Here is a 12,742-nt window from a genome sequence, read left to right on the forward strand (position 1 = left end):
CCTTCTGAGCTTAAATTTTTCTGTATGCAGCTTCTTTTGTAGGTGCTGTTCCAAACTCTTCCAACTGCAATTACCGTAATTCTGATCTTTATTGCAGAGGTCACAAAATGCCAGTCCTCTAGCGTTTAGTTTTCTTATAAACTGACCAACTAAATTTTCGTCAACTTTTCACTCCAGCCTTTCCCCTTTCCATGTTTTTTAAACCTTTATCTAAACTTTCTGTGTCATGGTATCTCTCAACAACTCGGGATGCCATGTTTTGCAAGCATGCTTCTTCTTTCCATTGCTATCATTTCCATTACACAAAGCTTCAGTGGATGAATTTATCCCATTGATCAATCAGAACACTCTTTATGAGAGTCATGTGCTAAAATATGGAACAAATACTTTACAAAGGTCGTTGGTGAATGGGAGTGGACAGACTGTTTTAAAAAAAAAACAGATCGGAGATGATATAAAAAACGGACTATATCAAGAAAAATCTGATTCAAGTAAGGAGAAAAGCTAAATTCCGCTTTAAAACGGATAAAAATTATGTTTGCTTTACCCTAATTTGCATTTCTGAGACAACAAATTTTGAATCTGACCCCCCTCCCAATTGATACCAAAGTTGTTTTTTTAAAACTCTGTATGACCTCCAGTTCTGACACCAAGGATATTTTTAAGTGTCTTGTACCCCTAGGGGATACACTGTATTGTACCAAAAATACAATCATGTAATGGCCTGAATCAGGTCATGTACACAAGAGATGCAGCCAGAAAATTTCTAAAGAGGGTGAGATATCACACACCCATCTGTATACATATGGAATCAAGGTAGGGATTAGGGAGGGGGAAAATGGTAATGACAGCTGATGGGTAAAGTATATGCAAAGCTAATGTAAAAAAATATTTTATTACTTTGTAAAACTTCTTTGACAATTAATATACAAGATAGCTGCATACCTATTTCAGTTTCCTCAGCTCGTAAATATTGCTTATTGGTTTCTTCAAAGCCTTTGCAAATGGAAAATCATTTCAAACGGAAAATCTGTATGGTCATCGGTTTATGATTCTGATGATAGAGGTTTACTTGAATTTTGTTCTGATAACTTTTAAATCTCTCAAAATTGGTTTATTTTTTCTTCTTATTATTATTTTTTATAAAGACAGCATCTTTGAAATTTGTTTTGTGAGACACCCACGATCAAAATGGCCTGGCATCCTCTGTGCATACATATACAACAAAGATTGCCAATTTCATTGTCTATGTTAAGTGGTTTTATGCAATCTAATGAACTGCTCAGGACAGACAAACCAGTGGATCAAGGATATCAAATCAAGATGTCCCCACTGAGATTATATCAATGTCCAAACTGAGATCAAATCAATGTTCCCATTAAGATGAAATCAATATGTCCCTACTGCGATCAAATCCACGTGTCCCCACTATGATGAAATCACGATGTCCACACTGAGACCAAATCAAAATATCCCCACTATGACAAAATTAAGATGCACCCACCAAGATCAAAGTCACCAATGTAATCAAATCAAGATGTCCCCACTAAAGTAAAATCAAGATGTCCCAGTGCAAGCAGTGGGAAGTATAAAATAAAGATAAAGGTTTGCAGTTTATCAGTGTTCACACTACTTTTTCAGAATAACAGTTTTTGTATCCCTTAGATTGTTCAGATGGGGAGTACAACACAAATACTGGGGGTGTACAGTGAACACAAATAAAACATTACAAGTGCACTGAAGAAGAGCAAAATAACAATTTAATAAATTAACCAGCATATAAATTTTAAAAAATTCACAACTTCTTTGCATTCAATAATTTAGAAAGTAATGCTAATGTACAAATGGATTTGGTAGATTAGATTATTCCAAGTATTATCAATGCTTCAATTTCCTTTTTCATCAGAATGGAGACATAATTTTTTCTTTAATCAAAACATTCCTTAGGAATGTAACTGCCTCCATTAGTTTCTCAAGTCAAGAATCCCATATACCACCCCAGAATTGTTTATCCTTCTGGATCTGTGTTATGCCATTTAAGTGCAGTACAGACAAGGAACCAGTCAAACCCTCATGGCAAATAAAAAACATAACAGTTCTTAGATTAAATGAGTCAGACTAAGCCTCATGGCCAATATAAATACATTCCTAAAATTTAATTTAGTACAGGAGCCAGTCTTGTTGTTGTTGTAGGGTTTAATGCCATTTTTCAGCACAAGATAGGCTATAGATGGCAGCCAGTATAAATGGTGGAGGAAGAACCCAGGAAATCCCTGGAAAGAACCATCGACCCACGAGAAGCTACTGGCATGCTTTCTCACACACCATCAATGACCGAACCTGAGACTCAAACCCACACAGACAGAGGTGAGATGGCAATGATCCGTAACAGTGAGCGCTTTAGACCACTCGGCCACTCCGGGAACCAGTCTAATCCTAACGGTTGATATAAATACAGTTCTTAGATTTAATTTAGTACAGAAGCCAGTCTAGCCAATACAAACAGTTTTCAGATTTAACTTAGTATATACATCAGACTTAAGTTTCTCTACATCAGGTTGGTGTTTTGCAGCGCCAAGTGCTTTTAATACATGATTCACATACATTTTTTGTGTGAATGGAAGACTATATAAGTTCATCTTACCAAGTTCTAGTTCTGTCTTTTTCCTTTCTTCAACTCTTTCCTTCTTTGGAATCTTATACACTTCCTAAAATGAGAAACAAATTTACATGTCTGAAATGTGCATTTTCTAAAATCCTACTTGGGTGTTAATTTCAGCTAATTTCTGCAGACATAAATGCAAAATAAAATATCCTGACATTTCATCCACTGAAATAAGAAATTGTTCAAACAGAATCTGTGAAAATGAAAATGGCTTTTAAAGATTACTGATCCATTACTTGGTGTAGTATATTCATACTTGCCAATCCCTGGCAAGGAAAAAGTGTAATCCAAGTGGACAAAAAGAGTAATCCGAGCAGAAAAAGAGTAATCCACATATATTTGGCAAAAATTCAATGAGCATATGTACAAAATGGTTTATTTATCCCACTGGACATTTTACATCAATTAATGCCTCAAGTTTTTGTAAATAACACTTTGCGCTTTAAAAAGCAACAGACTCTCATACAGCATTTCAAAACACTTTGAGATTATGAATGTTGTGCACACCTGTAGCACTAAGTTCTGGGTTACAGAGCCCAGATCTGAATTCAGTTTTACTTATGTTAACAGTGCTGAACAATCTCTCACAGTCAGCATTAGAATGGTAAAGAACCAATATTCCTTTCATAACCTGACAAAGGTGAGGAAATTTATATCATACAGTTATTGGGTCTTTTAACTGGGAAATAAGATGAAAAAAATCAACTCTGTCTGCATGAAGTACATTGTCAGGTAGAGTGGAGTGCCAACTTGATACTTCAGGAGTTCTAATTTATCAGCAGCCTTTCATGCAGCATGGTGCATCATATGACAGAGACAACCTGATATGTACAATGATGGAGACATTTTTCAAAATATAGAATGCAACTTCTTTATGAATTCCAGTCATCACTGATGCAATATCAGCTGAAAACCCCATACAGTTCTGCCAACTTCTGTTTATTCAGAGAATTACCAAGCAAATAAAAAAAAGTTTTCTCCAGTGGAATCTCCTGTTAATTCTGGTAATGAAAGAAGAGCACTCTGACTTAACCTTTTCATTGTCAGTCTCTTACAAATACTGGGTACAACGTTTTGTCATAATCACTACTCCTGCCTGTTGCAATACTAAATGGCCTAATTTGCATGGCTTCTGGAATTTGAAGTGAAGTATCTTCTGCTAACAATATTAGATGATTTTGCACATGCATATTTTCTGCAATTTTGGAATCAGGAATCATCTCTTTCAACCAATGTAGTCTTCTACCGCTAGGGGCAGTCTGTTTTCTATTAAGAACTTGGTAAATAATGCCTCTGCATTTATACAATTCGTGTCCACAATTAAATTCTGCTGTAAATAAGAAGTTACTTTAGTATTGGAATTAGTAAAATGAGCTAATTAAAGGCTTCTTTGTTTTACCACCATGACCAATATTAAAATCCTTTCCACATAGCCTGCAAGGGGCGTGAAGCTGTCCTAGAATGGAACGCTGCATTGTGTAATTCATGTATTCATTTCTGAATCAGTTTTTCATCTTTTCCTAATCCAGCTGTGAAATTATTTGAAAATAATTTTGATCTAACACATGCATCGACTAGAATAAATCTGACTTTACTTTTAGCGCCAAATACCTACAGACTGATTCTGTACCAGATATGAATTAGAACAAATAATCTGCGAGCACAGATTACAAGTTAGAAAACCAGTCTATTTTCAAACTGATTAGTTGTCTGTTCTTAATTCAATCTATTAGGCCTTTTCTGGCTATTACTTTTGACTCATTTTGGTCACCTTTTGTTCTGCAAAACATGAATGTTTTAAAAACACCTTATTACCAATTTCATCCTATTCGCATATATTTAGAATGCATGACAGTGCTATCTTCCAAAGAAATAGTGCAATTTCCTTGTGCAAACAAGGTCATGTCTATAATACGTCCAAAGTGTGGGAGTGGAAATGACTAACAACAAATCTTTCATACTCTTACTTCCTGCTGATGTAAAACAACTGCTGCTGCCAAACCGCAACTGTTAAGTTGTGTTGTTTGAAATCTGACCACTTGCTGATTCTCTGGTAATTTCCATAATGTGTGAGATTTAGATTTTTATTGTAGCTGTAACAATTTTCCCATCATATCGCCATGATGTCTGCATTAAGACAGTTCATAACGATGTCTAGCACATGCCACAGACATGTAGTACCAAGCTGACCAGTCCTAACACTAACCTCATAATGCTGAGTGTCAAGTGAGGCAGGCAGCTGCTAGTACCATTTTTATAAGTATCTGACTCAGCCGGGATTCGAACACATGACCTCAAGCATCTGAGGTAAACACTCTAACCACTTAGGCCACCAGAGCGGCCAATTTTCATCTTAATCATGTGGATACATACAACAGCGTAAATGATTTCTTACCTCTGTATGATTTATATACTTTATTGATCATTTAATAACCACTTCTGCACAAAGTTTCTCTGCTGCTTTATATCTATTTTGAACAAATCTGGATGCCAATACTTCCAGTTTGTTACACAGTGAACAAGCAACTGTAATTCTTATTGGTGGTTATTGTTTTACCCTGGATTTGAACAAATAATAACCTCCAATCCAAAATGAATGTGTGACATATCGAATGTGTAGCTTCAAATTTGAACAAAGCAAACACGCTACTTAAATGTGGCTATTAAATATTTGGTAAAGGACTTACGTCAAATCTGGGACATCTTTATGTTTATATGTTTTCAGTGGCTGGACTTGATGTCAGGATAAAATAATTATCATAAAAAGGGGGGGGGGGGTAGAATTTGAATCATGTTAGTCACCTTAATCTGCAGGAGAATGGTGTTGTAAATAGTTTGTCTTTCTTGCTGACAGAAATGAGCACATGTTCCTGCTACAGCGGTCTCATAATTCTCAATTTAAATGCAAACAAGTAATAAGAATTCGTGACTACAGATGGTTGAAGTAAGTTGTATAGAGCAAGTATTGTCTTGTACTGATTCTTCGCCTTTAGTATCAATACGAACACTGACATGGAAAATGTAATAAATGCATTAATATATTGATGAAAGTTTTCAAAGCTAGTTTCCAAGGCCAGTTTGTGAGTTACCCAGTAACCTGGAATCAGACTAGATGAAGCTATCCTATGTTAATGACTGTACAGCATCCAATGACATTCTGTGTCATGCTTCTTTTAGCATATACTATCACTTTCGAAACCTAGATATTTAACATTAAGCAGGTTGTAAAGTACTGACACCTGCATAAGCTCTAGTGCCAATACCTGATATACTATGGTGTACAGTGTACAATGCTAATTTGTCGACTATTCATCATTTGAAACACCTGGTCAAAATACATTCGTACTATTTCATTTAAATTGATTTACACACTTGCAATTGTTGACACTTCAAATTGATGCATATTTATAAAACTGTATATTAGCGAATAACTACATACCTTTAGATCTACCCAGGATTCAAGGAGGCTGGCAGCCAAAAGTGTCAGGTCTTTATCGTCATCTTTTTCTTCGATCTCCTCTGAGTCCGATACAATTTTTAATCTCTCCTCCACACTTGATTCCACTGCTGCTGCCGAAAGTCTAGAACAAATATCTTTGTCTAATCTATCACTCTCTTGAATAGTTTCTAAGGATTCCTGACTAGTCTGTTGTGAATCAATAACATTTTCATCCTTCATACCACTCTCTGTTGGTACCATGAATTCCTTCATTTCAAAAAGCTGTCTCCTTAACTCGAATGCCTCCTTTTTCTTTGCTGGTTTTGGAATTTGAGATGTACTAGACACATTATCAAATTCCTGGACATCAGAAATTTCAGATGCACTAGTCCTAGATTCACTATCAGAGCTCGAGGCCTCATCGGCAAATTTCACTTTTTTCTTTGGGTGTTTTGAAGAGTTTCCAAGAAAACCAAATGAACTTAGAATAGAGACTGGTACTTTGGTGGATTGCGCTGGTAGAGGAGTAACAGGTGAGTCTGGGACGGAGTCCCGTGTAACTGTGGAATCTGAGGTAGTATCACCTTCATCATCATCTTTACTCGATAAACGTTCCACAACGGACAGAATCTTGCTTTCTTTGAGAATTGTTTTATTTCCTATTGGAAGTGACTTGAGCAAGGAGAGAATCTGAAAACAAAAACACACTTTAAATGTCCATATAATCATGTAATCCTATAACTCTAGCTCAAAGCCTTTATCTTACAAGAGTCTGTTGAGGGCCCTGATACTCTACTGGCTGAAAAGAATTTCCACGAGTTCAAGATATAATTTTCTACTTTTATCTGCCGCATTAACAAAATATTCAAATTAGCTGTTGTGGTGAACATATTGGATATCAGATTGGAAACATTTTCATTAAAGTTGTTTGATTAAAACCATGCCAATATGACCATCCATTCAGGGGGAGTTGCAAGACAATCACTCTGGCAGACATACAGGATGTACCATTGGTACCTTGTTCATTAAGGACCAACTATGTATCATAAGTCTATTAGTTAAAGCCCCTTGTTGATATAACCATTCATTTTCAAAACAGTCACCACAGTGATCATATCAAGAGCCAGTGTGCATCATTTTTCATTAACGATCAACTAGAAGTCATAAGAACTCTTCTGAGGAAAACACTATGTCAAAATGACTTTCAATTTAATTGGAGTAGTGGTAACAAGATTTTCACTGGTGGCCATATTGGACAGCTGATCAGCACCATTGTAATTTAGGACCAAATGGATACTATAAGTAATCTTCTGGAGAAAATCCCATGTTGATACGACTGTCCATTTTTCTGTAATAACAATAACAAGATTTTCAAAATATTTATAAAAAAATATCAGGGTCGATGTCTTAGATTGTAGGCCAAGATGGGTAAGAAAGCTTGCCAGCAGCTTCCGGTGCATCAATGGTTCTTACTGGGATTTTCCCAGGTTTTTCTTCCACAAGTCATACAGGCCATTATGTACAGCCTATCTTGCACTGAGAAATGGCATTAAACCAAAAAAAAACAATGGCAGCAGCAACAACAATAACATGTACATAATACTCAAGATATTGAATCTATTTCATTCTTGCTGGCAAGTTCTGATGCAAAGAAAACAAAATGAGCTGTTTATTTGAAGACTATATATAACATGAATTCATGAAAATATCTCATAATCTGTACAAAGGATTTGTGATATTACATTGTTATAGGGGGCCCCGAGTGGCCGAGTGGTCTTAAGTGCTCACCGTTCCGGATCACTACCATCTCACCTGTCTGTGTGGGCTCGAGTCCAAGGATCGGCTAGTGTGGGTACGTGGGAAAGCCTGTCAGTAGCTTCTCGTGGGTTGGTGGTTCTTCCCTGGGTTTTCCAGGGTTCTTCCTCCACCAGTTATACTGGCCACCATGTATAGCCTATCTTGTGCTGAAAATGGTGTTAAACACTAGAACAACAACAACAACAACAACATTGTTATATTTTTTTGGCAAGGTCAAATCTCACAAGGGCAAGTTAACTTTCCAGTGAGGTTTGCCTGAGGTTTGCCAACTTTTATAAAATCTGTCAAATCTGGCATGCATCTTTGATGGCAGATATACAAACCAGTTCAGCACATAGCTCAAGTTGTGTGTGTGTGTGTGCGAAGGTGTTTTAATCTAAAAGCTAATTTTTGAACATTTTTTCAATCAACACTGCAGATGAATCTAACAACTGCCCAAATCATCTAGTTAATACTGATAAACAAATATATTTCATCTATTCAAATGTCTCTGCATAGTCTATCTAGTCCCAGAATCACCTGTATGCTGCATTCATCGTATTGGAAGATTTCAATATTGTATGTGTCTGTGCAGTTTGTTCAGAGTGATCAGTAGAACAAACAATATAGACCTTAATATGCTGGAACATTATGCAGTACAACCAAAATATATGCTTGTACCAGTGTCATGTGACTTGATCATGTAAAAAAACCAACTTGCTTATCCATAGTCTTTTATTTTTGTATCCATCTTGTATGCATGATGCACGTAAACAACTGTACCTTTTTCTTGAGTAGACACAACGTAAACATTTACAGCAGGCACATACAACTTCCTCCAGGGTGCTGGGCAGATGTACTATTTTTAAAGGCACACTCATAGACGCAAATAAGCAGATAAAACCAGATTGCAGTATATAGGTTGCTCAGGGACTGGACGTGCTGATCAAGCTACAGCACTGACCATGACAAGTCATGTGACCTTTTCACACAGTATATGAAAGAATCTAAAAAAACAAAGTCTTATAACAATATACCTGATAAAGCAATTCTCTGTTTTCTTGTTTATTGTCCGTCATCCAGCTCCACAGTAATTCAAGACCATGATAATCAAGGAACAAACGGAAACAGGCAGGCTCTGTTGTATTCTGTGAAAAATATACAGCATAATCAGTTCCTTATTATTATGCATGTATTAAAAAAATCTAAATATAAAGGAGTGTGAAAAGTAGGTGCGCTTTCAACATAACATATTTAATCACATCTATAAAAAAACTTTTTAAAAATAATTCCCGAACATGCAAGATAGCGAGACTTAAAAGAATTCAACAATTCCTTTAATCTGCATGAGGACCACGCGAACATCTCTTGCACAAAATGACATAATCTTTATGAAAATAAAATTATGATAGCCTTCCCCCTCACAATGTAAAGGCTCCTACTGCATGGTCTATGGTCTTGCACTCAAAACTACCTATGCTACACTTGATTTCCATGGCAGCATACAAAAATACAAATTGTAGAAAATTCTAAGTATGAAAGCTACCTTTAAGCAACTTACCAAAAAATGAAAATGTTTAGAGACAGACAGACCAAGTGATAGCTATATACTCAGTATTACATGCCAGGAAATAAAAAGCAGTTGCTTTACTGCCAACGATAAAAAAGCAGATTAAAAATAATACAACTATACCTATCATCCATACAATATTTAATTTGCAGTTATCCATCTGATTTTTCTTTCCCCCATTATGAAATCATATTTACCTGTAATACTGTGAGTATAGCTTTTCTGTGTTCTGGGTCCTCTGCCCGGACCATAAGTCGACACAAACTTAGGACATCCATCTTGTTCCTCAGTCCTTCCTGTAACTCAGACATCTGCTCAATTTCCTCTTCCAACTGGAAACAATGCAAGGGACATTACACTGATGATGAGAATTTTGACAACATTTCTATAAAGCTATTTGATCTTTCTGATTCACACATGTACAGTGGAGCCTCGTTAATCCGGACACATTCGTTCCCAGCGAATATGTCCAGATTAACGAGTTTTCCGGATAATTGAATCATGCACATTTTTTATTTTACGATATCATCACACCGTATATATGTACATGTATATGCTAGCTTTAAATGTAATGTACTGTATATTCAATAATGGTTAAAATAAATTAATGAATACATCTATTAATTTGTGTTTATTTCACATTATTATAACATGTGCTTGTACGTACATATACAGTAAACAGAAGTTTAGACAATTAACACATCGAACACATCACACTATGTTCATGTACATGTATGTACTGTACATACATTTATTATGTCAATTTCCTGAAGAAGTCTGTAACCTTTGTTTGCCTGTCCACAGCTTAAAAACGTCAACTGTATTTGCACAGCAAACAATAAACTGTGATTGTTACATACAATTGATAAACAACAAAGAGGCTTAATGACACTTTTAATTTATTTACCATATGTTATGTCAAAAAGCGTGGACGATTTGATCCCAGTGTGTTTATTTAATTATTAACACCCCCGTCAGCGACTAGCTAAAACAGACATTGTTTATACAATCGCTGGTTACAATATGGTCATGCTACTTATTTATTGATAGTGGCCATAGATTCTCAAGGGCTTCACTACTGTGTTTTATGTATTATTCTTCTGATTGTATTTTCACATACGATTTTTCGAATTTTCTTATTTTTGGACAGATTATTTCCGGATTATCGAGACAAGTTTTAATGTAATTTTACACTTTGGTCCCCCGATTTTGATTTCCGGATCCGGAATGTGGATTTCTTGATTAACGGAGCAAATTCACGTTTAGGAATTCCGTTCCCGTTGAATTATGTCCAGATAGCGAGGTTTCCGGATAAATGGAGTCCGGATTAACGAGGCTCCACTGTATATGGCTCTTTCTAACGCACTAGTTGTGTTCCAGGACCATACCTTAGGTGCAAGCTATAAATAGTGAACTTGACCTTTTGGACCCCCAAATCAATAAGGTTCTTTCTTACCCATCTTGTAAATCATCCACAATCTTTGCCGAAGGTACATGGCAAAGAACTGACATCTTGGCAAAGAAACCAATTTTCTTTGTAAAGCAACCTTGATCTTTGGACCCTCAAAAGCAAGTTTTCCTCCTTACTCAAGTGCAAGCTATCCACTAAGTCAGTGAAGTAGAACACTACTGAACAGAAATTTCTTGTTTCTTTCACTGTGATCTTAACTTTCCAACTCCCAAACAATTGCAGTTTTCCTTATCCCAAGTGAAACCCTCTACAAACACTGGTAACTGTAGATGGTGAACAACTCATTCTTATGCAGAAATGAAATTGTCAACTGTGATTTCATCTTTTTTACTCTATGCTGATAAAAATTCTTTCTAAAGATAAATGCATAACTGATGTGAAGTCTCTTGTTCATTATTTAAGTCATCCAAGATGTTGATGTTAATAAACTAAACAGATAAAAAATATGGCTTCATAAGTAGTAGCAGATAGGTCAGCAAGATTCAAGATCCTGCTTATTTTCAAAACTGTGCATGGATCTCACTCCTCTTTGAAAAATTCCAAGATCTAGATGATCAAAAGTGGATCCCAGAAGTGGCTTCCCAAGTCAGGCATTTGCAAGATTTTATCGATAATATACATTAATACTCATTAATCTTCATGATACCAATCAGATGCAAGATCAACTCATTAATGTGTTAGTACGAACTTCATAATGTTGATCCAACTCTCACCAAAACTGCAACAGATATATACACTCCCATGTGGTAAGAAACTCAGCTTCGTTGATGCAAGAACCCCTCATTAAAACAAATGGATCTCATTCATTACTGAACTCCTCTTAAATCTTATGAAATAAACGCATATTCCGATTTTCATAAAATCTGGTCAGATATATGACCAACAGAGTAGCAATGAGATCATCCCATCAGGTGTAAGATCACATCGTGATCATGGATCTTGTATATTATTAACAGTGATTTTGATTATATAACCCATACTGACTGAAATATGGACCGAGTGGTACCAAAATGATGGCCTGACGACACATGATGGATGACACAGATATAAGGCTCATTTGGCCTCACAGTCTGGTAAGTTAATAAAAAATTACTTCATTAACCTAATATAATGAATATGGTACTAAAAACAAGATCTGGAATTAAGTTAACAGTAACTTACTCTTGAAAATAGTCACTATTACAAAATTCTGACCTCTAATATATATTTTACACTTTACCTTGTCATATTCTTCAAACATTTCTTCTTTTCTCCTCTCCTCCGCTGTTGACTTCTTTTTGCTTTTGAGTGGAGATCGTTTGGTTCCCCCAATGAATCCTCGGCAGTTGTCAGACCCACAGAAGCACTTTTGTGCCTCCTTCCTGTCAACAATAAGGAACGATTTATATGCATGAATAAATCTGCCGAATTCCGGTAGAGCTGTGTACATGTTTTGGCCTATTTAAGCAGATTTTGTGCCACATTTTGCAAGTATTGAGTATCATGCAAATATTGGATTTTTTTTATTTTATAAATGTAGCTTTACAAAGTTTTTCAGTCATATGGCTACAATGTCTGCACTGTGGCAGTTTATAGTTATGTCCAGCACTGGGGCATAATGCCACAGACATGTAGCATCATGCCCCACCCAGTCACATTATCTTGACACCAGGCCAACAAGTCCAAAAAATAACCTCTTAATGCTGAGCGCCTCGCGAGGCAGCTGCTAGTACCATCTTTACAAGTCTTTGGCATGATCCGGCTAGGGTTCAACCCCACAACCTCCCACATCGCCAAGTAATGTATCATATGATTTCTTAA

At 36.1% G+C, this 12,742-nt stretch overlaps 1 protein-coding gene across 3 annotated transcripts in view; it reads right to left on the reverse strand.

The window, feature by feature from the left end:
* LOC149790261 (uncharacterized) overlaps positions 1-12,742 on the reverse strand; it is a 100,918-nt gene that overhangs the window by 27,544 nt on the left and 60,632 nt on the right. For all 3 annotated transcript variants that reach the window (XM_089972302.1, XM_089972300.1, XM_089972301.1), the window contains exons 10-14: positions 12,162-12,303; positions 9,669-9,803; positions 8,939-9,049; positions 6,105-6,794; positions 2,645-2,708 (exon numbers count right to left, since the gene is read on the reverse strand). In XM_089972302.1, coding sequence (XP_089828428.1) covers positions 2,645-2,708; positions 6,105-6,794; positions 8,939-9,049; positions 9,669-9,803; positions 12,162-12,303 — 1,142 coding nt within the window. The remainder of the gene's footprint in view (positions 1-2,644; positions 2,709-6,104; positions 6,795-8,938; positions 9,050-9,668; positions 9,804-12,161; positions 12,304-12,742) is intronic.

The sequence above is a fragment of the Sinohyriopsis cumingii genome, chromosome 10 (assembly GCF_028554795.1).
Source record: "Sinohyriopsis cumingii isolate HCF-2022 chromosome 10, ASM2855479v2, whole genome shotgun sequence".
NCBI classification, from domain to species: Eukaryota; Metazoa; Mollusca; class Bivalvia; order Unionida; family Unionidae; genus Sinohyriopsis; species Sinohyriopsis cumingii.